The sequence below is a fragment of the Mandrillus leucophaeus genome, unplaced genomic scaffold (genome assembly GCF_000951045.1).
Source record: "Mandrillus leucophaeus isolate KB7577 unplaced genomic scaffold, Mleu.le_1.0 Scaffold261, whole genome shotgun sequence".
Lineage (NCBI taxonomy): Eukaryota > Metazoa > Chordata > Mammalia > Primates > Cercopithecidae > Mandrillus > Mandrillus leucophaeus.
Window position 1 is genome coordinate 475,538 of NW_012102710.1, and position 24,062 is coordinate 499,599.

General features: G+C 39.0%; 1 protein-coding gene across 1 annotated transcript in view; it reads left to right on the forward strand.

The window, feature by feature from the left end:
• Positions 1–6,130: 6,130 nt before the first annotated feature.
• The window catches only part of TAPT1 (transmembrane anterior posterior transformation 1), a 66,690-nt gene continuing 48,758 nt past the window's right edge, over positions 6,131–24,062 (forward strand). The window contains exons 1-3 of the mRNA XM_011984132.1: positions 6,131–6,137; positions 12,259–12,389; positions 23,480–23,598. Of these exons, the coding sequence (XP_011839522.1) occupies positions 23,483–23,598 (116 nt within the window). The 5' untranslated portion in view covers positions 6,131–6,137; positions 12,259–12,389; positions 23,480–23,482. The remainder of the gene's footprint in view (positions 6,138–12,258; positions 12,390–23,479; positions 23,599–24,062) is intronic.

The following is a 24,062-nucleotide window of genomic DNA, read 5'->3' on the forward strand; positions in this document are numbered from 1 at the left end:
TCCCGCGGCCGCGCCAGGCCAGGTGTGCGCTAGAAGGGGTCTGCGGCGGGGAAGGTTCTGTCCGGGTCCCTGCACCGCTCTCGGAAGGTCTTAGGTTGGCGGGCATCTCCACGTCTCGGAGCCAAAACGTGAGAAGCACACGGCTGATTTCTTAATTATATTCATGTCAAGGTGACTTTTTTTGTTCTGTATTTTAAGGGAACTTGAGCCATAGAGACCTGTTAACTTGCTCTCCAAATAGATGTTTCACAGACAGCTGACGGTGTGGTAGTGACCATGAAGTTCAGTAGTTTTGCCCAGTACAGAAATATTTAACACTCCATGAAATGTTGCATCCGAACTTTTCCTTAAACTGAAACTTAAGCCAAAAAATTGCTAGATGAGAAAATGTGTACTTATGAATGCTACATTCAGTGACCAGTTTTAAACGTATTGTTACAGTGTTACAGTTCCTATAAGATCTAGGTTTTTATTCTCATTTAAAAAATTTTTTTTAACTTGCGTTAGTATTCATATTGCAGTGGCAAATTAGTTTTAAATGAAAAAAGATTTTGAGATGGATGTCTTCTTGAATATAGAGTGAACACAACCTTTTAATTCCTCAAGCTTTAAACAGCAGCTGAACTATAACTCCATTAAATTTCTTCCAACTAAAAAATTATTTCTGTTTTCCAAAAGGGACTGTGTTAGCCGTTATTTCCTGCAGTTCATGCAAATAACTTTAAGTTGTGAGGCTGATTACATCATTGATTGTACTTGAGTATGGAAATTTTAACAGTACTTAAGGGACATAAAGTTGATCAGATGAGATTTTAATTGATTTGCTGATTCCCAGAACTGGACGTAGGTTCGATTTTGAAGCAGTCTATATGAAAATTACAGACTGTCATGTTTGGTCTTTTTCAATTAACCACTTAAAAATTCTCAACCGTACTTTATTTGGTTTAGTTCTCAGTTAAACATTTGCTTTCAAGAGTATTTACTTTCTGAATTGGCAGGATCTAAGTAAGTCAAAATATCAAATCTCTCAACTGTCTGTTTACTTACTTAGACTTGAATATTAAAAGCACTCTTGTAAATAGAAATAGATGTTGCCAGGCTTCACTATACTTTCTTTAAAATATTTCTCAGTTGCAGGAAAGTCACCATTTTAAAAGCCCTTTTTTCTTGTTTGCATGGAGAGGAAATGAAGTTGCTTGAAGCCTATTGATGAGCACAGATCTTGAGCTTGCAGTATCACTTCACACTTCTTCCCTGGCTTTTTCTGGGACTGGATACCTGGACTTCCATGGACTTCATTATACCACGTATCCATTCTTCATCAACATGCTTCACCATGTTTAAGGCTGGATTTTTTTAAACCCATAGTCGCAGGAAGTCATTATCAGGGAGATGCCTCCAGGTTTAGCTGTTGGGGTAGTCCTTGTTCTTTCCCCAGGTCCATTGATTTTGTGTGAGAAGATGTCAGTGGCCACTCCTGCTTTACCAAGTCACACTAGCCTTGGCGATCAGGATTTAGGTAAGAATTCCAAATTCCAGGAGTGTTTCAGCTGGAGCCACTGGCCAGTGTTCTCTCTGAGCCTCCACATGAGCCCTGCCTTCTTTTCCCCTGGTGTCCCTGCTCTGCTAAGTCACATAGTTCCTGCCACTGCTAGCACCCAGCCTGTAGCTCTGATAACCACATTTGTTAGAAGTTTCTCCACTAGAGACTGAATTATTTTAGTCCTTCTTCAGTGCCCAGGCTGCTAAGTCTAGTACTGCCCTCTTTCCCTCCTCTGTAATCCTTCCTTCCCCTCCTTTTAAGAATTTTAAAAAACGATTCTGTAGGAGCTGGCCTGGGTCAGAGGGCCTTTGAGTGGCAGCACCTAGAGTCATTTGGATAGCATTTCTCCCAGAATCAAACTAGTCCTTCAAGGCTAGATGCTCGGACTTAAGGTATTGTCGATTTTTTATTTTCTTGTGTGCCTCTGAGAGTCTAGCACACCTGCTCTTGAATTCTAGATCCCCCTGCAAGTTAAGGCAGCCTTTGGCTTTTCTTTTTGAAAGTCATAATTTTAGTGTCTTGGTGGCTGAACCGTCAGTTCCAAAGTCCCCCTTATTTCTCACAAGGAATTTAGGGCTCCTACAGGTAAGACATTTGTTGATCAGTCCCAACAGCCTGGAATTCCCTGAATGAATGTACATATTAGGTACTTATCCAAACTCTTTCCATCTGAATAAAATAAATCAAAATGTGGTGTCTGAGGTTCAGTTTTTGTTTTATATCTCTCCTTGTTGATTTATATGTTTAGAAACTAGATATGTATATTTGTTTGTATGAACAGCTATATGTGCTATATATTGTATTATACATGTGTCTCCATTAAGTCTAAGCTTTCTTTTCCTCATCACTTCGTTCTCAGAACTCCCGTTCTGACTTATATTTAGCCTGGCAATAGGCTGAAGCATGTCTCAGATGTGAGTACTTACACCTTTTAACGTAGTTAGAATTGGGAATCCCACTCATCATTCCTATTTTTATTTGCTCTCTCAGAATGGTCATTGTGTATTCCCTTGTTGCATATGTGGTTACTGGCCTTAAACTCTGGATATGGTGGTTATCAAGAACTGCAGATTGATTTCGTGTGTATTTTCTTCCTGTCCTTAAAAATACTACCAACTTCTGTTGTTTCTTTTGACATAAAACCAAATAATCAATATTAGGTTTTTGTGCTTGTTCCCCACTCGATTCATCTGCAGAAGTCCTAGGTAGGAGAATTTCTGTATAGCCATATTTTTATTTAGGAATCTAAGTCCAGCAAATCAACTTTGGACTAAACATTAGGAAATCTGTGTTTTTGGCTTGGTTGGGTTGTTGAACTGCTTTGTAAACTCTGTGCTTGCTTAGACTGCTTGCCTAATCCATTTGGTTCTGTTTCATAATGCCACTACTAGATAGTTCAGTATCTGAAGCATCTAGGTTGGTTCTAGTCACCGTGGAGACTTAACAGAAGGCTTGGTGTAAATTAGGGTAGGTAGCACCTGTGAGGATGAAACAGTACCTGTGTAATGCAGGTGTTGGAGATGCATGGGGATAGGTATTGCTTGTAAAACAAGAAAGCCTGAAGTCAGGTATAGGTGAACATATTGTTTCTACTGGTAACAGTGCCATGGACCCATTTCTTTTCTCCTTTAGTAGTGACTCCGGACTTCTAAAACTTCAACTTATTATCCATCTCTTTTGCCTCTCTCCTCTCTCTTTAACCATGGTTAGACCTCTTCTTGCTTCACATCTGTTAGAGATTGAATAGAGGCAGGAAGAAAGACTGAAAACCCAGAAAAGTCAGCTGAATTTTTAGCAATACCCTCAAAAGATTTTGAGTGGGATGAAGGTTTTAACTATTCATGTTACCTATGTCCTATTCTTTGTGTAATTGAAAATTTGTCAGTTTCTTCTTATAAATACATTTTTATTAAAATATATTTTCATTTAACCAGTCTTCACCTATATCACATAGTTATCCCAGTGGCCCCAAACTTAACCTAATGGATGATTAAAGGGTGACTGATTCTAAAATTATGATCTAGAGCCAATTAATTTGTTTACAAAGAAAAAGAAAAATAATTATAAAACCGGGAAATTACTTGGAGTAACCACAAACCAGATACAAAGTAACATTAGCTTCTTCTGACAAACTATTGCTTTGCTTTTAAAATTCTCACTTGCTTTACTTAATTAGTATATATAGACCAAATGAACAATGAAAAGTTACTTATTTTGGTTTTTGATCAGTTCAGTGCCTTGGCTTTTTACAGTTTTTAACTTTAACCTAGTTTACTCTCTGAAATTCAATCCTAGCAGCTCATTTGTCCTCCAATTTGGGGACTACTTGCATGAAAGAAGTCTCTAGAAAGCATATATAGCATTGACTGTCAAATTAATGATATTCTATTCTCATTTGTAATCCTTTGCTTTATAACCTTATGACCTTGGAAAAAGTCACTCCTTTGTTTATACCTGTTTTCCATCTATACATTTATAAATATTCTATCTTTACTCCTCTAAATGAGACTATAAACATTTTTTCAAACATCTTAAAAACTTGAATATATTGTGTGAAATGGTTCTTTTACTTAATGTTTGACTTAGGAAGGCAGAATTGCTGTTGTATTATTGATTCCCAGAAAAGCTGATTACTAATTGGCCTTGTACAAGAGTGTGTCTCTGTTTAATAAGCTTATCTAATATTTTAGTGTAAACTTAATAAAGTTTACTAAAGTTTTATGTTATTTAAGACTATGGAGGTATGCATGTTTCATATTTTCCTAACAGTTATAACCAGTATTACTTTCCAACTTTTTAAATGCTCAATGCTATTTTAAGAAAGATATATTTAGACATATTACTGAACATATAAATATATTTATGATTACTCATTACTTTTAATTAATACTTTTTAATCTTAGGTTCTTATTTCTAAAATAAGCTTTCTTAGAAGATAATTAAACAATGTGTTTTTTATTTTAGGGGTGAGGAAAAGGCAATTTATACTATGCTTTTTCTGAATTTAAGTTCTGGATCACAGAGCAATTCTGTGGTAGGAGATGATATAGTGTAAAAATATGCTGGAGGGGCTGGGTGCAGTGGCTCACGCTCGTAATCCCAGCACTCTGGGAGGCTGAGGCGGGTGGATTGTCTGAGCTCAGTAGTTCGAGACCAGTCTGGGCAACGCGGTGAAACCCTGTCTCTACTAAAATACAAAAAATTAGCCGGGCATGGAGGTATGTGCCTGTAATCCCAGCTACTTGGAAGGCTGAGCCAGGAGAATTGCTGGAACCCAGGAGGCGGAGTTGGAGGTTGCAGTGAGACAAGATCACACCACTGCACTCCAGCCTGGGTGACAGGTGACAGAGCGAGACTCTGTCTCCAAAAAATATATATATATAAAATATATATATATGTATATGTATGTGTATATATATGCACTGGAGGAACTGATTTGGATTTATGATTGGTATTATTTTCCTCATATTACATATTCATAGTTGACGGCTGGGCGCAGTGGCTCACACCTATAATCCTAGCACTTGGGGAGGCCAAGGCGGGTGAATTGCTTGAGCCTAGGAGTTCAAGACCAGCCTAGGCAACATAGTAAAACCCCATACCTATAAAAAATACAGAAGTTAGGTGGACATGGTAGCATGTGCCTGTAGTCCCAGCTGCTAGAGAGGCTGAGGTGGGAGGATTGCTTCAGCCCTGGAGGTAGAGGTTGCAGTGAGCCAAGATTGTGCCACTGTGCTGCAGCCTGGGCAACAGAGTGAGACCCTGTCTCAAAAAAAAAAGGAAAATTCACAGTTGACAAAACATAGTTCTTCTAATGTTGAAGCACTTGTTTATGTTATAATTAAATAGTAAAATTTTGTTTGTTTGTTTGTTTGTTTTGAGACAGAGTCTCATTCTGTCGCCAGACTGGAGTGCCTTGGTGCCTTGCTGCGCCCTCCACCTCCTAGGTTCAAGCAATTTTCCTACCTCAGCCTCCCTAATAGCTGGGACTGCAGGCACACACCACCATGCCCAGCTAATTTTGGTATTTTTAGTAGAGACGGGGTTTCATCATGTTGGCCAGGATGGTCTCCATCTCTTGGTATCAGGATCCACCCGCCTCGGCTTCCCAAAAGTATCTATTTTTAAAAGACTTTTACTGAATGATATTTCTTCCTGGTAAGATTGGGATAAATGAACTAAAATTAATTGACATCTTAAAAACTGAAATCAGTGTTCAGGAAGTAAATATTTGGATTATTGGAAAAATACTCTTAAAACATAAAGGTAGATGTTTAGCATAACAAATGAGAGTGACTGTTTTGCTTAGAAGGAATGAAATACCACGAAAGTCTGACAGAAGTTAAGATGTACTTAGCTATCAGAGTTCTTGGTGATACCCATAGGTAAAGAACAGTGGCTTTGCTAAATTATTAACCAGGCAACTGTAGCCAAAATTATAGGATAGGTAAGTTCAGATGGGTCTGTAGAATTCTAGAGAGCAATGTTTAGCAAAATAAAAACAAGCAAAACACTGAAACACAGGTGTAACTCGGCACTGGGGATTGAGTGGCGTGCTGGGAAATGCAGCCTTCTCCAGGGAAAGGTAGGAGTGGTCCTGGTGGAGCAGAACCAGCGAGGCTAACTCCAGGGCTCCGGCAGTGAGGCAGTGCACCCTCCTACCTCCTTCACCATGAATCACAGCCAAATTATAATTGTCAGAGAGATGGTTGATCATTTTGATATAGGCAAGAGAGTACACTGGACTAGGTGCTATTCCCAGTTTGTCACTTAACTTTTCAATGACTTTGTACTCAACTTCTGTGAACCTCAGTTTTTTCATAATGTGAAAATGGACAAAATATGGACGGCATTAATTGCTCTCTTTAGCTCTCATGATTGTTGCAAGAATTGTATGAAGTAATGTATGCAAGACCTTTGTAAACTGCCTCATACTGTAAAGTAGAAGGATTCTGATCCCTAAAATATAGCCACTTACTCAGGAGTAGATGGGAAGGAGGTAAGACAAAGCTTTCAAGATATTTAACCTTATGAAACTTTGTTGTTGTGGTTAGTATTTCTTTAATGTATCATTTAAAACCATTCCCCAGCCCATTAGCATCGCGCTAATTATACACAAAGATTACCCCTACATTCAGAACTCACCAGCAGGGCTGGACTTGGAGAATATAGGGATACATGGGGCCTGCTCTCAGAAACTTTATGATTTTGTAAGGGAGCAACTATTAAAGAGTGTAGCTTCACAGAAGTCAGCCCAAGGTGCAGTGGGAGCACAGATAAAGAGGAGGGACAGAGGGCTCCTGATTTTCCAGAAGTAACGCAGTGGCCTGTTTACAAAAGCACTTGAGGCAATAATAGGAAAAGCTGTCTAATGGTGAAAAACACACACTCTAGCCATAGACTTCTTGACTTTGAGTTCTGGCTTTTCTGTTTGCTTCCTGTGTGACCTTGGAAATCTCCTTAGCCTCTCTGGGTCTTGGTTTCTTCATCTGCAAAATGAGCATAACAGTAGAACCTGTTTCATAGTTGTGAGAGCTGTACACTCAAAATAGGTTATGTTTTTATTTGACTTTTTATATTCTCCATTGTAGAATCTAAACTAGTGTTTATAATTCAAATTCTTGGATATCTAGAGGTAGAATCCGGACACAGCATTGTTTTGTACTTGTAATTAAAACACTCGGTATTTATGTTGTATGATAACCTGTTTACAGAAAATTACTTAGGTTATATATGTTGTTAAATATACTTATTTGTCATTTTACCTTTTAACGATAGAGCTAGGATTGCAGAAATAAACATTAGATAACCACCAAACCAGAATTGATTAATACTACAGTACTTGTGAAGCTAATAGGAAGTAGTTGAAGACAGTGCATCATGCTTTGCAGTTTTTATATACTTTCATACAAGTACTCTCTTAGGTCTTTGATGATTCTGTGGATAAGGCAAACAGTTGACAGGTAAAAAAAAACTCCTCTAAGCTTCCATTTTCTCTTTGGTGAAATTGACATCTGTCACTGGAGTAGGGTCACAGGACTAATGTTTAAGACAGCTGTACTCCCTTTCTGTGATTGCTAATCCTATGCTCTTCTGTAGATCATAACCCAACGCTCCTTATGGTCAAAGCTGTCATCCCCAGTCACCAGAGAAAACACCATTGTGGAGAATAATTTTCCAAATAAACCTTTTTTTTTTTTTTTTTGAGATGGAGTTTCACTCTTGTCATCCAGGCTGGAGTACAGTGGCATGATCTTGGCTCACTGCAACCTCCGCCTCTGGGGTTCAAGCGATTCTCCTTCTTCAGCCTCCCAAGTAGCTGGGATTACAGGCGCCTGCCACCACGCTTGGCTAATTTTTAGTATTTTTAGTAGAGACGGGGTTTCACCATTTTGGACAAGCTGGTCCTAAATTCCTGACCTCAGGTGATCCTCCCACCTCAGCCTCCCAGAGTGCTGGGATTACAGGCGTGAGCCACTGCACCCGGCCCCAAATAAACCTTTTTATTTAATTTGCTTTTTAAAATTGTAAATCATTGTGCAGTAATGTGTTTCTGTATCTCTTTAACGCAGATGGCATTCTTGTGGGCTGCCTAATTTCTTTCCTTGCACTTAGTGTGGACAGTGAGGATCTCTTCATTCCCAAACCCAGGGCACTCACTGACTGTGACTGCATCATGGCACCCTGTTCCCTCAGGGGGATTGAGGTTCAGGTACCCGTTGGGTTACCTTTACAGTCTGTTAGCTACACAGACAGAGTAGAGGCTCCTGTATCCTCAGCAGCTGCTACATTGAGTGAAGCTTTTCACTCCTTCCCTGCTGACTCCCCGCGTCTCTGAACAATTCTGTCACAATCACAAGTTCTTTTCTCAAGTATCTGGTGTGCTTTTCTTTTGCCACTTCTGATTTTTGTTTTATATTGGTACATTGTTATTTATTAAGCAATTCCATTACTATTGAACATTTTGATGAATTCCACTTTTGTATTCATATAGATCATCTTTCAATAGAGCAATTCAGCAGTAAAGAAAAATGGAAAAATGCCAGAAATTATCATATCAGAAGGGACAGATCACCCACATGAAAGTTTAGCCCAGTTTGCCATTCACATTACTCCCTCAATTCTGTGTCAATTCTGTTCTTTGCTGCCTGCCTCCTAAAGAGACTAATTTGGCCACTCCATTTTATGTCTGTAATTCTTTCTTTTCTTAGTCACTTCCCTTTCCATTTCGTTTTTAGCTTTTCACTGTCTGATTCTGTTTTTGTTCTCTGTGATTTCTCTTCTTCTCCTCTGACCCATATATCGTTTTAGCAAACATTTGTTGAGTACCTGTTATGTGCTGGGTCCCAGTGATGCAAAGGTGAATGAGAAAACCAGATAAGAAAATGAATGTAGTATGCTGCAGAAAATCATAGGCAGGCGCAGGTACTGTGGAAGCCAAGTAGGGGAAAGGACAGACTCTGCCTGAGAAACTTAGGGAAGTCTTCACAGAGGAGGTACCGTCTGGGCATGTTCACTCCTGGAAAATTGGTAGGGAATTCTCAGACCAACGAGCAGTGTGAACCCATTGACATGTTTGGGAGAAATGAAAAGTGGTATAAAAAGAAAATTGTGACCTAGAAATTCAGGGGAGGCAGGTATGAAGCATGACTGAAGAGATGGCCTGTGGCCAGTGATAGAGGATCTGCGATGGCCCACACTGAGGAGGTAGGACTTTATTCTGGAGGTAATGAAGAATCACTGAAGGGTTTCAGTAGAACCATATCTGATCTGTGTGAGCTGCTGTCTGGCTGCCAGGTGGAGTTAGCATTGAAGGGAGGAAAGATGGGAAGAATGGTACTCAATCAAGAAGCTTTTGCAATAACCTGGAGAGAGATGGGGAGGACTAAACTAGGGTGGAGTATAGGAAAAAGGGGAAAAAGTTAATGTTTTAAAGGAAGAATTGGTAGGCCTTGGTAAGAAGAGAGAGGGGATTGTCAAGATTGGCCCTGAGCTTCTAGTGCAGCAACTATGTCACGGGTAAAGCCAGGAACTAAAGTCAGGACTCCAGGAAAGGTGCAGAGTCAGTGGGCAAGATACTGGTTTCGTTTTGCAGGTGATTTCGGTATCTATGGGATATCCAGGTAGAGGAGGCTATTGGAAATATGATAATAGCCAGAGCTGTAGATGTGATGACTTTAGAATTTTGATGATGGTTTTAATTCTAGTTAGAAATCTATAGGAAACAAAACATGTATAGGAAACAAAGTAGGTATAGGGAATAAATACCAGAAAGAATGATGAGGACATATTGGAGAATGCTAGCATTAAAGGATGGCTGACATTTTACTGCAGTGAATAGAGCACTGAACCAGCAGACACTTAAGGATCAGGTAGAGGAAGAAGGGCTACCAAAGAGACTTAGATGAAAAAAATTAGCCATTCAAGAGAGAAGAGCACCAATGAATCAGATTTGGGTGGCACGGAGGGACGGGGAAGCTGCAGGGTTGGCTGCTGTCCGTAGAGTGTGGTGAAGTGGCCTCTGGAGTTCAAAGTTCAGAATTCACTAAGTTCAGTGAAAAATTATGTATGTGGAATCTCCTCTGCTTTCTGAAAGTCCTGTTGCTTCTCGATTTTTACATGAAAGAACTGGTATTTGTAGATACTAATCAAAACATACTATTTTTCCTGATTGGAAAACTGAACTGAGTATGATTTGTTTATCTTTCATTAGTCTTGGCTGTTTTTGTTTGCAACTCAAAAGGCTTTCTTTTTCTCACCTTGAAAGAGCAGATCTTATTCTGGTTCTAGCCAGCGTAGAACATATTAGAAAGTTCCTAACCAGAAGTTCTACTCTACGTGGATTTGGTTAGACTAAGTCCTTTAAATCCAAACATCGGTTAATATATACAGTTCACATATTGCGTACACTTAACCCACATGACTTCAACTGTAAATGTACTCTTCATGGTAACACAGACTCCCCAAAAAGATTATGAATCTGGTATTTAAAGAAGTGTGTGTGTGTATGTGTGTACGTACACATATATATGGAATAAACCCTAACATAAGCAAGCCACTTGACATAATACTCAAAGAACTAGTGATCTGTTTTAATGCTGGACGAGGTAAGCTGTTGTAGACCTGTTGTTTAGAACCATGGTCAAGTTGGCTTCTAAGTCTTTTCAAGGGCTTTTAAGGATGGAGATATATATATATATATATATTTTTTTTTTTTTTTTTTTTTTTTTTTTTTTTTTTGAGACACAGTCCCGCTGTGTCACCTAGGCTGGAGTACAGTGGTGTGATCTCAGCTTACTGCAACCTTCGCCTCCTGGGTTCAAGCAATTCTCCTGCCTCAGCCTCCCAAGTAGCTGGGACTACAGGCGCCCCGCCAGCACGTCCAGCTAATTTTTTTTGTACTTTTAGCCATTCAAGAGAGAAGAGCACCAATGAATCAGATTTAGGTGGCACGGAGGGACGGGGAAGCTGCAGGGTTGGCTGGTTAGAGACAGGTTTCACTGTGTTGGCCGGGCTGGTCTTGAACTCCTGACCTTGTGATCCTCCCGCCTCGGCGTCCCAAAGTGTTGGGATTACAAGCATGAGCCACCACGCCCAGCCAAGGATTTTTTTTTACTATAAACTCTTTCCGCCTCACAGGTAGGCTTTAGATCATAGTACTCCTAGAAGGTGCAACTCCTTAAGTAGATCTGCATAAATGAAATCAACCTTCCTCCCTTGTCATTTTTTGGAGGTAACATTAAGACCACATTTGGTAAAAAGGACAAGGTTGCCAGCTCAGAGCGAAGAGAACAGTGGACAGTTGGAAACCTTTTGGTAACCTGCGTTCTGGAAGAGAGTTTACCTCCTGCAGAGTAAACATAGGAAGGTGTAGATGAAGTAAGGGGTGCTGAGGTTCATTGAGGGGATGGGCTGTCAGGGAAGTGTTATGCACTGAGAAGAGGTGGGGTCGAGTATCCAGAGCCTTCACTTCTCACCTCAAGCTTCCAATTGTAGTGAGTGGAAAGTATATAAATAATTTCCTTTGACCTTGTTTTCCTCATCTGAGATGAGATGACTATGGAGTAGTTTGCTTTAGAGGAACAGAGGAAAAACATGGGTGAATGGAAAGATCCAAGGAAGGGGAAGTTTTTCTGATCTAGTTGAGGTTGCACTTTGCGTAACTATTGTGAGTGTCATGTTGGTAAGTTCATGTAGGAAAATGGCATTATTTAGACGTTTGTGCAGGATTTCTGAGGCTGAACTAAGAAAGGAGCTGGGGCACTGGTATCCATGTAGTTCACCCAGGGTGGTTCTTGGACTAAAGTGGTGCCCGTTGTGTGACTTGGCTCCCTTTCAACTCTATATATTGCTCTGTTTTATATATTCTTGACAGCTACTGATTTTCCCTCCATCTCTGTCAGTCCAGGTACTGTATCACCTGTAAGAACCAAGACTGAGCTCTTGAAAAATACTTTCTTGACTATTCTAGCCCTTAGTAATTATTCCCTTAGATATTCCTGTGGCATTTTCGGTTTATACCACACAGAAGAATACTTTTCTCAAAAATACTTGCTGATCGTTGTGTGTAGTTGTTCAGTTCTAGACATAGAATTATAGATAACATTTATTTTGGTCTCTTTGTTTTATATGTGTATTACCTATGGCCCCAGCTAGCATGGAAGTTCCTTGATAAATACTGTTCTTTTTGTTTTCTGTCATTTTCTTTTCTGTAGAGCTTTCATTGTTGAGGTTCCTCAGTGCTGAACTAACAAGAGGGTACTTCCTTGAACATAATGAGGCCAAGTATACAGAAAGAAGAGAAAGAGTATACACTTGTTTGCGAATACCAAGAGAATTGGAAAAGGTACTATTTTTTCTTCATTACCAGACATCATGTTGAAAGTTATGTCAAAGTATTAATTATGAAAAAAAAAAAGGTGAACAGCTATGAGTTGGGTTTTTTAAATAATTGAAATAATGTTATTGGGGGAGTAGAAATTTCCTTATAGGAATAAGCTTTAAAGTTACATTTTTCAGTGTAAGACCCAATGATATTAATAGATCTATCAAAATCTGAACTTTTCTGCCTATCATTATCATTGTGTGCTACATCAAAATAACTTTTGTAAGGAATTAATCTCTACTTCTGTACCCTTTTAGTTCCCTTCAGTTCTGTTTTACTAGAAACAGGTTTTTTTTTCCCCCATTCAGCTTAATAAATTATTTAATTTCAGCCTTTTTAAAGGTTTCAGTTTCTCAGAAAGCCCACATGTTTGTAAACATACAGGACAGTCTCTTCAAAGAAAAAGGTGGTTTGTTTTATCTTTGTCACAGGAAGCATCACATTACAGGGTGAGTGTAGTAACAGCAGCACTACATCTTCATGTGTCTTATTCCTTGTCTGTGCCTTATCCTATCAAGACCAGTAAAATAGGATGGGAAAGCAGCCCCTTCTCCCCTAGGTGATGCTAGAGTTGGTGAGTCTAAGCAATTCCAAAATTGCTTGCTAAAAGAAAAGAAGAAATAATTAAGCTTCAGCTATATTGAAACATGTTGTCATACTTCTATGGTAACATAAATCTTGTAATAGTCCAGTCATCTTTTTGGAATCATACTTTCTGTTGGAGTGGCTATCAGAAGAGTTTGGTTGACTGGATTTATTGGTACATTGTAATAACAAGAGGTACTACAGGCAATGAGGAGTAAGGACCCAGCTGGTTTGGCTGATGTTCTCTTTCTGACAGTCTATCAGTTTAATAGAAGAAAAAGAGCCAAATGTAGAGTGACAATTTCAGAAATGTTGCTTTATGTAGGTTCTTGGTGAAGCATCACTTGCTGAAGTTTTAGGGAGTTCTGTATTAGGGTGGGATTTAGAGAGCTGGTGAGCAAGCAAAGATTAGAGAACAAATATGGCAATGGTTTGATTGCCTTTAGCGAGGATCATTAAATATGCTTAACTATTACTGTATTCCTACATTTCTAGAGGACTAGGGTTCCGTGGAGGAGCCTGAGGGACTGACAGATACGGAGGGAGGAGGAGTGGGCAGGGCTGTCTGCAGTACTCCTCTCCGGTGCAGCAACAGCTCTGTCTTATATATTGGGATTTAACGAAGATTTTGTTTGGAGAAAGGAGTGGGGTAGGCGTATGTTTCTTTTACTTGGAAAAAAATATAAGATTAAACCAGTTCTTGTGTCTTAAAAGACCGTTAGCTTACTTTTCGGATTTTTTCCAGCAATAAGCCATGAGATGGAAGTGTGAGGACACAGTGCAGGGGAAGTGGGAGGGACAGCCTGCCAAGGCCTGTATTTGGACAGGACGGTGCCAGCCACTGTCAGCTTTTGCCCACCTGGCCTCAGCCCTCTACGGGGGAATTTGTTTCCTGTCTGTCTGAGTAATTATGAACTCCCATTTTTCTCTGGGGAGGACACAGAGGGATTTAAATCTGCAACTCCCACCAAACTTTATGAGCACAACCAGGGGACTGCTTCAAAGTGGGTTGGTGTCTGTCTGACCCCTTTTATTACCCCTCTTGTGGCAAAACTAATGAACAATGGCAGCATCCACTCCTGATTCTGTTACCTCAGCAGAGACAGGCTTGTTTCACGCTTCCTTCTTTCTTTCTCTTAAGGCAACTCAAATAACAAGCAATGTTTTGGGGTAGATTTCTCACAGAAACTTATAAGCATTTCATGTTTGTAATTAGGAGTATAAATTGTCTTCTGGAGAAAATAGCCTTATACTTATGTCTTGATGAGACTAAAGTATAAACCAGTGATTTTAAATTGTGGTCCACTGTAGAACTACTAATGAATCAAGTAATCAGTATAAGTTGCCATCAGAATTTTTTTTTTTAAGAAAATAGAAGAATTATCAGAGAACATTGCCTATGCTAAGAGTATTGTTTCATGAAACTTTGGTTCCATTTGTATGAATGTAAATGTATAATGTCAGAAAAGTTGCATTAACACTGCTAATACACAATTGTAATAATTTTCTTTTTTTTTTTTTTTTGAGACGGAGTCTCGCTAATTTTCTAATGATTTTTGTTTTCCCTGAAAGAGGCTTTAGGCCTGTTTGGGAAAATTTGATGTAATCTCTTAGAACAATACTTAAGAAGCTTTGTAGCCTAAATGTACAAAAAAAGTCATGGTTTTCTGTTTGGAGCATTTTTTCTTAACTTCTAAAACCAAGCGGGATGTAAAGGAAAGCAAATTTAGGTTTCAGTTTAATTCCAGGCTTAAATATCTCTCATAACCACATGAAGTCACTCTGATATCTTAAAGGCCTTTATTTTTTATAAATAGGATTTCACGTAAAGTTTTTAGTATGAGTTGAGAGCCTATCTAGATATGCAAGATAACCTAAATTATTTTTTATTGGCTGTTTTTGTTTACATTGTCTATTCTAATATATAATACCTTACTCATATTTTTTCTTGTTTTCGATAAATGCTATGATATTTTCACCTAACCTTTTCAGGAAGAGAAACTTGAAAATTAAAGAGCACTTTGCTTCTACAAAGGTTGTAAACACCATAAAACATGTAATTAATTTTTTGTATTTTAAGATAAAGAGAAAAGTCAACTTAATATCTCTTATCAAACCTGTTTACTAATGTGAAAAAAAAAATCCTCCAATTTTTGTATTACATTGTCATTGGATAAATACTTTATACTTGACATTTAGTAAAAATGAATTGCTTATATATTTTAAATGGTATCTCCAATTGTTAGCACATGATTTTCACTCTTAAACTTCTTATTTTAATGTAGGAGTACATAATTTTGGAGTGTTTTATTGGCTTTGGGAGACATTTCTTCTCTTCCACCATAAATGCCCTCCCCTGACCCCACAACCCCTTGGGTTCTATATACCAGATCTTCTGCTATTTATGTAGTCTGCTTTGGGAACTTTATTATTCTTTTTTATACAACCAAGCAGATTAAACTATACTTTCTGTGCATTCTAAATTGAGAGGCAAGATAGCGAAGTGTTTAAGGGGATCATCTCTAAAGCTGGACTGCCTAACTCTGAATCTTGGCTTCACAATTGATTAGCTGTGAGTCCTTGAGCAATTCACTTAATCATTCTGTGCCTAAGTTGCCTCATCTATATGTTAATTGTATGGTAAGCATGTAAAATTTTTCACAACCTTCACATCAGCCATTCAGGGGGAATGCACTACTCTGCTAGAGTGAGAGGAATTTAAAGGTTTCTTGTTCCCGATTACATTCCGGTGGATGTAATATTTTTCTTTGCAGTAGGGATAGCTTTCATCTTTGGGATGTGCTCAGCAGGAGGTGATTGGGAGAGGTGTGGTTTTTAGGATTTCCCTGGGTCCCAGTTTTATCTCACATTATACTATTAATCTCCCTGCTTTGCTTGCCACTAAACTTGACTTTACTAACCCTGCAAGGGGCATGATTTTCTGACTCTTGGCCCTCTTGTGTTGCTGACCATAGGCAGAAAAAATATCTAGGGAAAGCTGTCTTCTTTCCTCTTTCCTTTTACCCAGGCTGTCTGGGAGTAAAGCTGATCTCTTTCATGAAGGACATAACCAATGGCCATGAGAGATGAGAACACACCCTACCATTTTCTTCCAAGCCCTGTAGAGTCTGGCCTCGGTGGGCACATGCATGAAACCTACAATTATAACAGAAACAGGGTGCTTTAACCAGAGGCTTGGTGAAATCGGGGGCAGGGAGCATCAGTTTCCTAAAGAGGAAATTCATGGTGAGTGATTTCTCACTGTCCCACACCCCACCTTGACTTAGACACTTACATCCCACCACTTGTATCTGTTTCTGTATGAATAATAAATAATGTTTGTTATGTAAGAATTAGGTGCTAGGTACTGTCCTAGGCACTTTACATGTGTTTGCGTTCAGTCCCTTCAACAGCCTTACAAGATACATATATACTATTAAAGCTCCAATTCCTTTGCCCACCCCACTGTGGCAGTTCTACATTGACTTCCAGACAGATCTCTCCTTCCACCATTGTTTGGTGGAGGTATGTGCTAATAGCATATGCTCTCCATTTAGGTCCCCTAGTCCCCTGGGAACAGTTTCCCAAGTGTCAGGTCAAAATTGTCTCTTGTCTAAGGACTAATTTTGTCATCTTTGTGAATCTAAAGCTACAGTAAATAGTAAAGAAATACCCATTATAGGATCTTCTAAAATTCCCAGATATGTTTAAATTCTAATTTAGAAAGGTAAAGATGACTTACACACTTAATTATTAATTTACTGCATCCATGTTTTGAGTACTTCCTATGCTCCAAGAAGGCACTCTTGTGATACAGAATACAGAGATAAACAAGACTCACACCTAGCTTAGGAGATATCAGATCCATAAGTTATTATAATACAGGATACAAAGTGACAAGTGCTTTTAAATAGTGTAAATAAAATGTGAAGAATTTAGAGAAGGGTAAGTGTGCTTAAACAACAGGCCTGGGACGAGGATCCAGGAAGGAAAAAGAGGGAGATTTTGTTGTATAGGCTTTGTAGGATGGGATGGGTATGCTAGGAAGATCCAGAGGTGGAAAATTGTTAGGTGTGGACAGGAAACCACTGACACATGCTGGAAAGAAAGATAGACTGGCCAACCTAGGCAATGTGGCAAAACGCTGTCTCTACAAAAAATAGCCAGGAGTGCTAGCATGCACCTGTAGTCCTACCTACTTGAGAGACTGAGGCAGAAGGATCGCTTGAGCCCCAGAGGCAGAGGTTGCTCTGAGCTAAGATCGTGCAACTGTACTCCAGCCTGGGCAACAGAGCGAGACCCTGTCTCGAAAAAAGAGATAGACTAGATCCAGTTATGTTGAATGGTCAGGCTGGAGAGTCGAGTCTGTGGAAGGAGACTGTTAAATATGTGTTTCTTAGCAATGCTTTTAGCTGTATAGAACAGAAAAGGTGGTTAACAGTGATTTAAACAAGTAGGAAACTATTTTTTTCAACAAGTCTAGAAAAAAAGAGGTCTCAGTTGTTGCAGGAGATTAATGACACTGTCATGGACCCAAGTCCTTTTCATCTTTCTACTTTGCCATCCTTGGCAAATTGGCTTTGGGTCTTCTTGCTTGTTGTCTTCTAGTAGAAGGATGACAGCTGCAACCTCAGCATTACATCTGCATTATAAACAGAAAGAAATGGGGTGGGCATTGCCACCTTTTTGACTATGCCTTTTATAAAGAATTGAAAGATTTCCCAGACGTGGCCTGGAATACTTCCACTTCTGTCTTATTGTGCAAACTGAGCTACATAGCCATCCCCAGCTGCAGAGGAGGCTAGGACAGTGATTATTATGCTTTTCCAACAAACGGAAAAGAACTGACAATGGTTATTGGATTAGCCGTCCCTCAGAGCTTTCTTTCTGGAAAATTAGTATAGTCATATTCAACATGGACTGGAAGTGAGACAAGCAGGGAGAGCTCAAGATCCTTCCATGAATATAGTTAATATATAATATAATTCTACAATTAAAATTCTAATTTAATTCTACAATTACATAATTTAATTATACAGATTAAAATCTTCATTTGATTTATTTATTCCCCTCTCATGGTATTTATTTCTTGTGTTAAATATGTCAGATGTATGTTGTGGATTATCATGAAACCTTTCAGCAATATTCTTTTTCGTGTTTATATGTGTTCATGTAAGTTTGCATATCTGGTTAAACTAAAATGAAAATATTCTGTTGACTTTTCTTTACCTTGTAATTCTGTGCTTTTGGCCATTCATTATTTCATTGTTACCATGCCTTGTACATTGTAGCTATTTAACACATTTTTCTAAAAATTAAATTCAACTGCTTAGACTTAAATAGAACCCCTTAGTTTTCTTACCAATGTGGCAAATTTTTATAAGCTTTAAATTTGTCAGATTGAAGGTGTAAGTATTGATATATTGTTATTACTAGGCATAAACTATTATTGTTGAAAGGGAGAAGGGTTACTGACATACAGGGGAATTATTTGTAATCAAGCATCAACAACCTTAGCTTCTTGAGTCTGTTTGTAATAGCTGAGGCCTGATCAAGGCATCAAATCTCTCTTGGGTTTTACTTTCTTCTATGATTAGAAGGTTGGACTTAGGTCATGTCAAGAGGTCTGATAGTGCATGATTCATTGAATGAGTTTGCCTATGAGGAATGGTGAGGGCAGATGGAAAGATTTAAATGTCTAGTTGAATAACTTAGTTTTGCCTTTTTGAAGGTCGTGGCGGGGTTAGCATTTAGGAAAAAAATAATCCAAAAGTTCATTTCAAATGAATGGACTTAAAATGTCATATAAAGCCTTTTTGTTTTATGTCAGTGTGAGGTATATGTTAAGAAAACATAATGACTATTGTTTCCCCTTTATTTCAGTAAAACAGTCCTGGGATTTCACTGTGAAACTAATAGAGAGTACTTACTCAGACCCATATTTGTGGCAGTGTTTTCTTGGGCATCCTAGTCAGTTTCTAATTTCATGAAAACATGTTTAGAGAATCATCCCTCTAAATTCTTCTCATGATGCAGCTCTTGCTGGTGACACACCCTTGCGCAGATGTACCCCCCGTGTGGCTGCTGAGAATCAGGAAAGCCAGTAGGGATCCACATGTCTCAAATCTCAGCAGCCTTGGCTGGTGCTTCTCCCCTTCTCTCTGAGGCTTGTCACACCCTGCTTGTGGTGGTGGTGACCATAGCTTCCACGTTCTTTCTGCAACTGTCCTACCATTCTTAATTTTTTCAGGGGAGGTTCGGCATGTGAGACCCATCAGATAGTTCTAAGACAAGCCAGCAAAGCCTTTAGGCCTCTACCGCATTTATTGATGTATTTAAAAGATAATTTTTGAACTTGGCACCATGGGGCCATGTTTATCTTTGTGAATCAGTCACTTATTTCTCTCATTTCAGCTTTGGAAACAGTCTTAAATTTCTCTTCTCTGACTTTCATTGTCCTGTATCAGGCTGCTGTGATTATTCACACTGATGGCTCTTCTCCTTCTGTACTGTCCTCTCTGCTCGCTGCAGCCTGCTGTGGTGCTGCGTGCTGACCGCTCCCTCGATCTGATCCTAGATAGAAGGTATAGGATCAGAGCCTAGAGCAGCAGCTAAGACCTCTGTTCCTTAGGTGACACTCAGTCTTGCCTTGAACCCTGAGGGCACTCCTGCCTTGCTGCATCATTCCAGCCTCTCAGCAGGAGCACCACAGCCCTGTCTAAGCCCTGTCTGTAGCAAGCAAAATACCAAGTAATAGTTCCTGCCTGGTGGGTTGTTGTGAGGATTAAGTTAATGTGGGTCACATGCTTAAAATATAACACTATTCAACATGGATTGGAAATAAGAGAAACAAGAAAGTCTCAGGATCATTCTATGTGCATAGTCCTACAAATTAAAATCTTCAATTGATTTGTTTTCCATGGCTACATATGCTTACATAGCTTGCCTATCATAAGAGAACCTGGCTCATGATAATCCCTTTTTTGGCCATCTCCTAGAGTATAGACTTTCTGGGGCATGAATTTTTTAATTCAGATGATTAAAATGATTTTATTGTAGGGATAACCTTGAATCTGTAGTAATTGCTTTCAAAGTCAGTCATTTATAGTTTTCTTATTGATACCCTGTTCCCCTTGACATTCTGCTAATAATTGATCCCTACATGTGGGTTTATTGAGAATGTATTCATTCTCAGCAGAGACTTATCCAAATGTACATGTTTCAAAATAATCTAATTACCTTCAGGTACCTCTTTAAAATAAAAGAGCTATAAGTGAAAACAATCCAAAGGCAAGGATGCCTTGGAACCTAAGAATAAAAATTTGAGCTCCTTAACAATGAGCTAAACGTGATTTTCATGCCTCTTGCATAATGATTATAGCCTAACCTCACTGCTAGGTGGCTACTCACATTGTACCTGTGCATGCTCTTCCCTTGGTTTGGAATTCTGTCCTCTTTACTTCCTGGCAAAATCTAGTGCCCATCTTCTCTCCTCTGTGGGACATCTCTGCTATCTCTTGCACCTCCTTCCCTGTGGTGTTCATGCCACTCTCCCCTACCCCCAAATACACACACTTTACAGACCTAAGCTCTTCACCTGTGTTTCCAGAGCACATCATTCATCTAGCACTGTGCGGTTTGTGTCAAGCTCACTGGGTCGTGAATTCCCTGGAGAAGATGTCTTTCCTCCCAGTGCAATATTAAGCAAGATATGGTCTCTGCTTTTACAGAAGTAGACCCAGAGCTTTAGCACGAGCTTTATAAAAGTGAGACTAAGCCTCTTTACTCCTACTTTGTAACACTCTAGACCAGCGATCCTTGACTAGCAGGTGGTATTTGGTGGTTGTGGTGGAGGAGATGGTATTCAGAATTTCCAGAAGATGCTTGGTGTAATTCAAGGAGGCATATTGCAAAATCATTATGCTGCTTTCATTTTAGCCATAACATATTATTTATTTTCAAATTTCAAATGGTACTAAAAGAAGAGCAGGAGATTTTTGTCATAAAGGGAAGCATAGATTTTTTAAAAGGTAAAGAAACCCTGCTTCATTCCCCACAGAAAGAGGCTGGCGTTTTTATTGATTTATTTCTCTTGAGGCAGGTATTTTTCAGATGCTAAGTTGCAGTTCTATTAGGTTCAAAATAAATATGATAAGAGCAGGTGGCAGAAGTTTTCACAAGTGAATATTTTGTTTACTTACAATGTCATAGGATAATTTTCATTTTGTAATTTCCTTAGCATTAAAGTTCAGATGTTAAAAACTTAGGCTAAACTTTATTTTGAAATATGTATAATGATAAATCCAGTGGTGAGTGAGGCCAGAAGGATGAATGAAAGTGTCATTAGTGGAAATAGTGCTTCAGTTTTCTGCAGACTGAGTGAAGTTCTGGCTCTGCCTCCACCACTCAAGAACCTGTGCCAACTCCTTGTCTCACTGCAGAGTGTGGGTGGTACTGGACTGCGGCCATGCACAGGCGGAGCCAGCACCTGGCCAGTGCCCGGTTGCATTGCCCAGAACCTGTAGAAGGCTTCTGAAGTCCTTCCAGACAAGATCTCTCAGAGACAGAGAGCCTGGTGAACGTTTCTGTCCTTTGATTGTTTTCACGTATAACTCTTTTTATTTAAAGAGGTACCTGAAGATTATTAAGCATAATATTATTTTGAAACATGTACATTTTGATAAATCACTGCTGAGAATGAATTTTAGAAAATATTTTAAAATTGTATGCCTGCAGTTTGTAACTCAGTACTTTTAATTCAGTTTTGCATAAAGAACTTTCCAGTGTGTTCCCACTCGTGTACTCTTCTGCAAAGCTTTCTGTAGTCAGTTTGAGCTGAACTGTCTTCGGTGCCTTGGAAGCTGCCTAGGAGGGAACTAAATTTCAACCTGGCTGCCTATCCGGGACCTGATTTTCAGACTGAGTTGCAACTTTTTAGTGGATCACAAACTCTCCTTCTGGGGACATCGGGTTTCTGGCAGCTTCTGCCCTCAGTACTGAACCAGCAGTCCACTCACAAGGAGGGAAAGGCTTCTCAGTGACAGGAGAGTAATAGAAAAGGACCACAAACTCTATCTACATGGACCTTGCTCAACCTCCTACTGCACTGCTTTGTGTGTGAGACAAGAAAACATGCAACACTGGGACTCTATGTTAATCTACCAGCACGTGATTTAGGGGTTTAGCATCATATTTTCATTGCTGTTCATAATGAGTCTAAATTGTGGAAAACAAAAAAAGGGCCTATATATTCAGATTAAGAAATCTGGCAAAAATATGTGTAGCATATTTTTGAGACATTTTTATCCAAAATTAATAAAATGTACTCTTCGATTTAAAGACATGTGAATTCGTTTGCTAGGGCTGCCATAACAAAGTACCATATACTAGGTGGTTTAAACAACACACATTTATTATCTTGCAGTTCTGGAAGCTGGAAGTCTGCGATCAAGTGTCAGTGGGGTAGTTTCTTCTGAGGCCTCTCTTGACTTGCAGATGGCTGCCTTCCCCCTCGGTCTTCATATCTCTCCTCTGTCTGTGCCTGTGTCCAAATTTCCTCTTTTATAAGGACTCCAGTCATATTGGATTAGGGTCCACCCTAAAGACCTAAACTTAAATTACCTCTTTAAAGACCCCATGTCCAAGCACGGTTACATTCTGAGGTACCAACTTAGGAACTTGATAGGGGACACAGTTCAGTCTGTAACTGTGAATTTCAATCTGTGGAGGTAGAGCAATTTATTGACTAAAGATACATGGAGTGCTGTGGCTCGGGCATGTGTATCATACCATAATTGTGTGCCAGACAAACAGAAAGTCACCACTAGGGGTGGCTACTTGGCCAAGTCCTCAAAAGACTTCACCCTCTTTCTGTGTAGTATAGTCCTAAACTTAACAAGTAAGCGTGTCTAATGTTACCACAAAAAGAAAGGGTATGACAAGTACTCAAGAAAGAAGGAGAAATATAAACGCTAAAAGGCCGGTCCTGGAATTAAGAATAAGGCCTTCTGAGTGCAGCAAGTTTCAGTGCACGTGAAATTGTGTTAAACTTAGTGATCAGTTTGCATGTTTTTAACATAAACAATGTTGTAACTCAATATATATTCCAGCCTTTCCCATCAACAAAGCACCTTAATAAATAGGAGTAGCAAAATTATGAGGAATAAAGATTTTCCATAATATCTTTAGAGCTTGAGGAAGTACTCAGAAAGACACATCAGATTATGTGCCATTAACTATGGTCAAGGAAAACTTGTTTTTGAGTAATTTCTTCTGTGAGTCGTAAACCAAAGGCTCTGCAGGAAGCACAGACTCATTCTTTGAAGAGTAGAACTATTAATTTGTTATTCCCAGGACTAAGTTTTAAGAAATTAATTTTTTACAATGTTTAGAAATTCTGATTGTTTGAAATTTTCATTTACAAGTATTTTTAAAATACTTTTTTTTCTTCTCTCCTTAAAATTCAGCTGATGGTTTTTGGAATCTTTCTGTGCCTGGATGCGTTTTTGTATGTGTTCACCCTGCTTCCTTTAAGAGTTTTCCTGGCACTATTCAGGCTCCTCACTTTGCCTTGCTATGGCTTAAGGTAAGTTTAAGATCATTAACTATTGTAAATGTATAGTATTTCTTTATTTTTAATACTTGTAGTAGTTGCAAAGTAAGAATAATTCATACAGTTTCATCCACACTTTGGCCCTTCTTGTGTACACTGTTTACCTTTTTAATGGATATTATATAATATGTTTATATAATATTATACTTTTTATATACTTATTTTTTTCCAGAATTGTTTTGAACCGAAACTTTGCTTTAGCCAGTAAAATAATGTTAATGCTGGAGGCTTTGTAGCAGTGTAGAAAGGACCTGGGAATGAAAGTCAAAGACCTACTTACCACGTTCCTAAGTCACCAGGGCCTTTATTTCCCCGAAGTCCTTGGGCCTCGTAGGCATCATGTGTAGAAAGGACAGGGTTCTAGGCTGGAGTGGGAAAGGAATCTCCTCGGGAGCTCTTACTACAAGGGTTCCTCCATTTCTTTTTTTTTTTTTTTT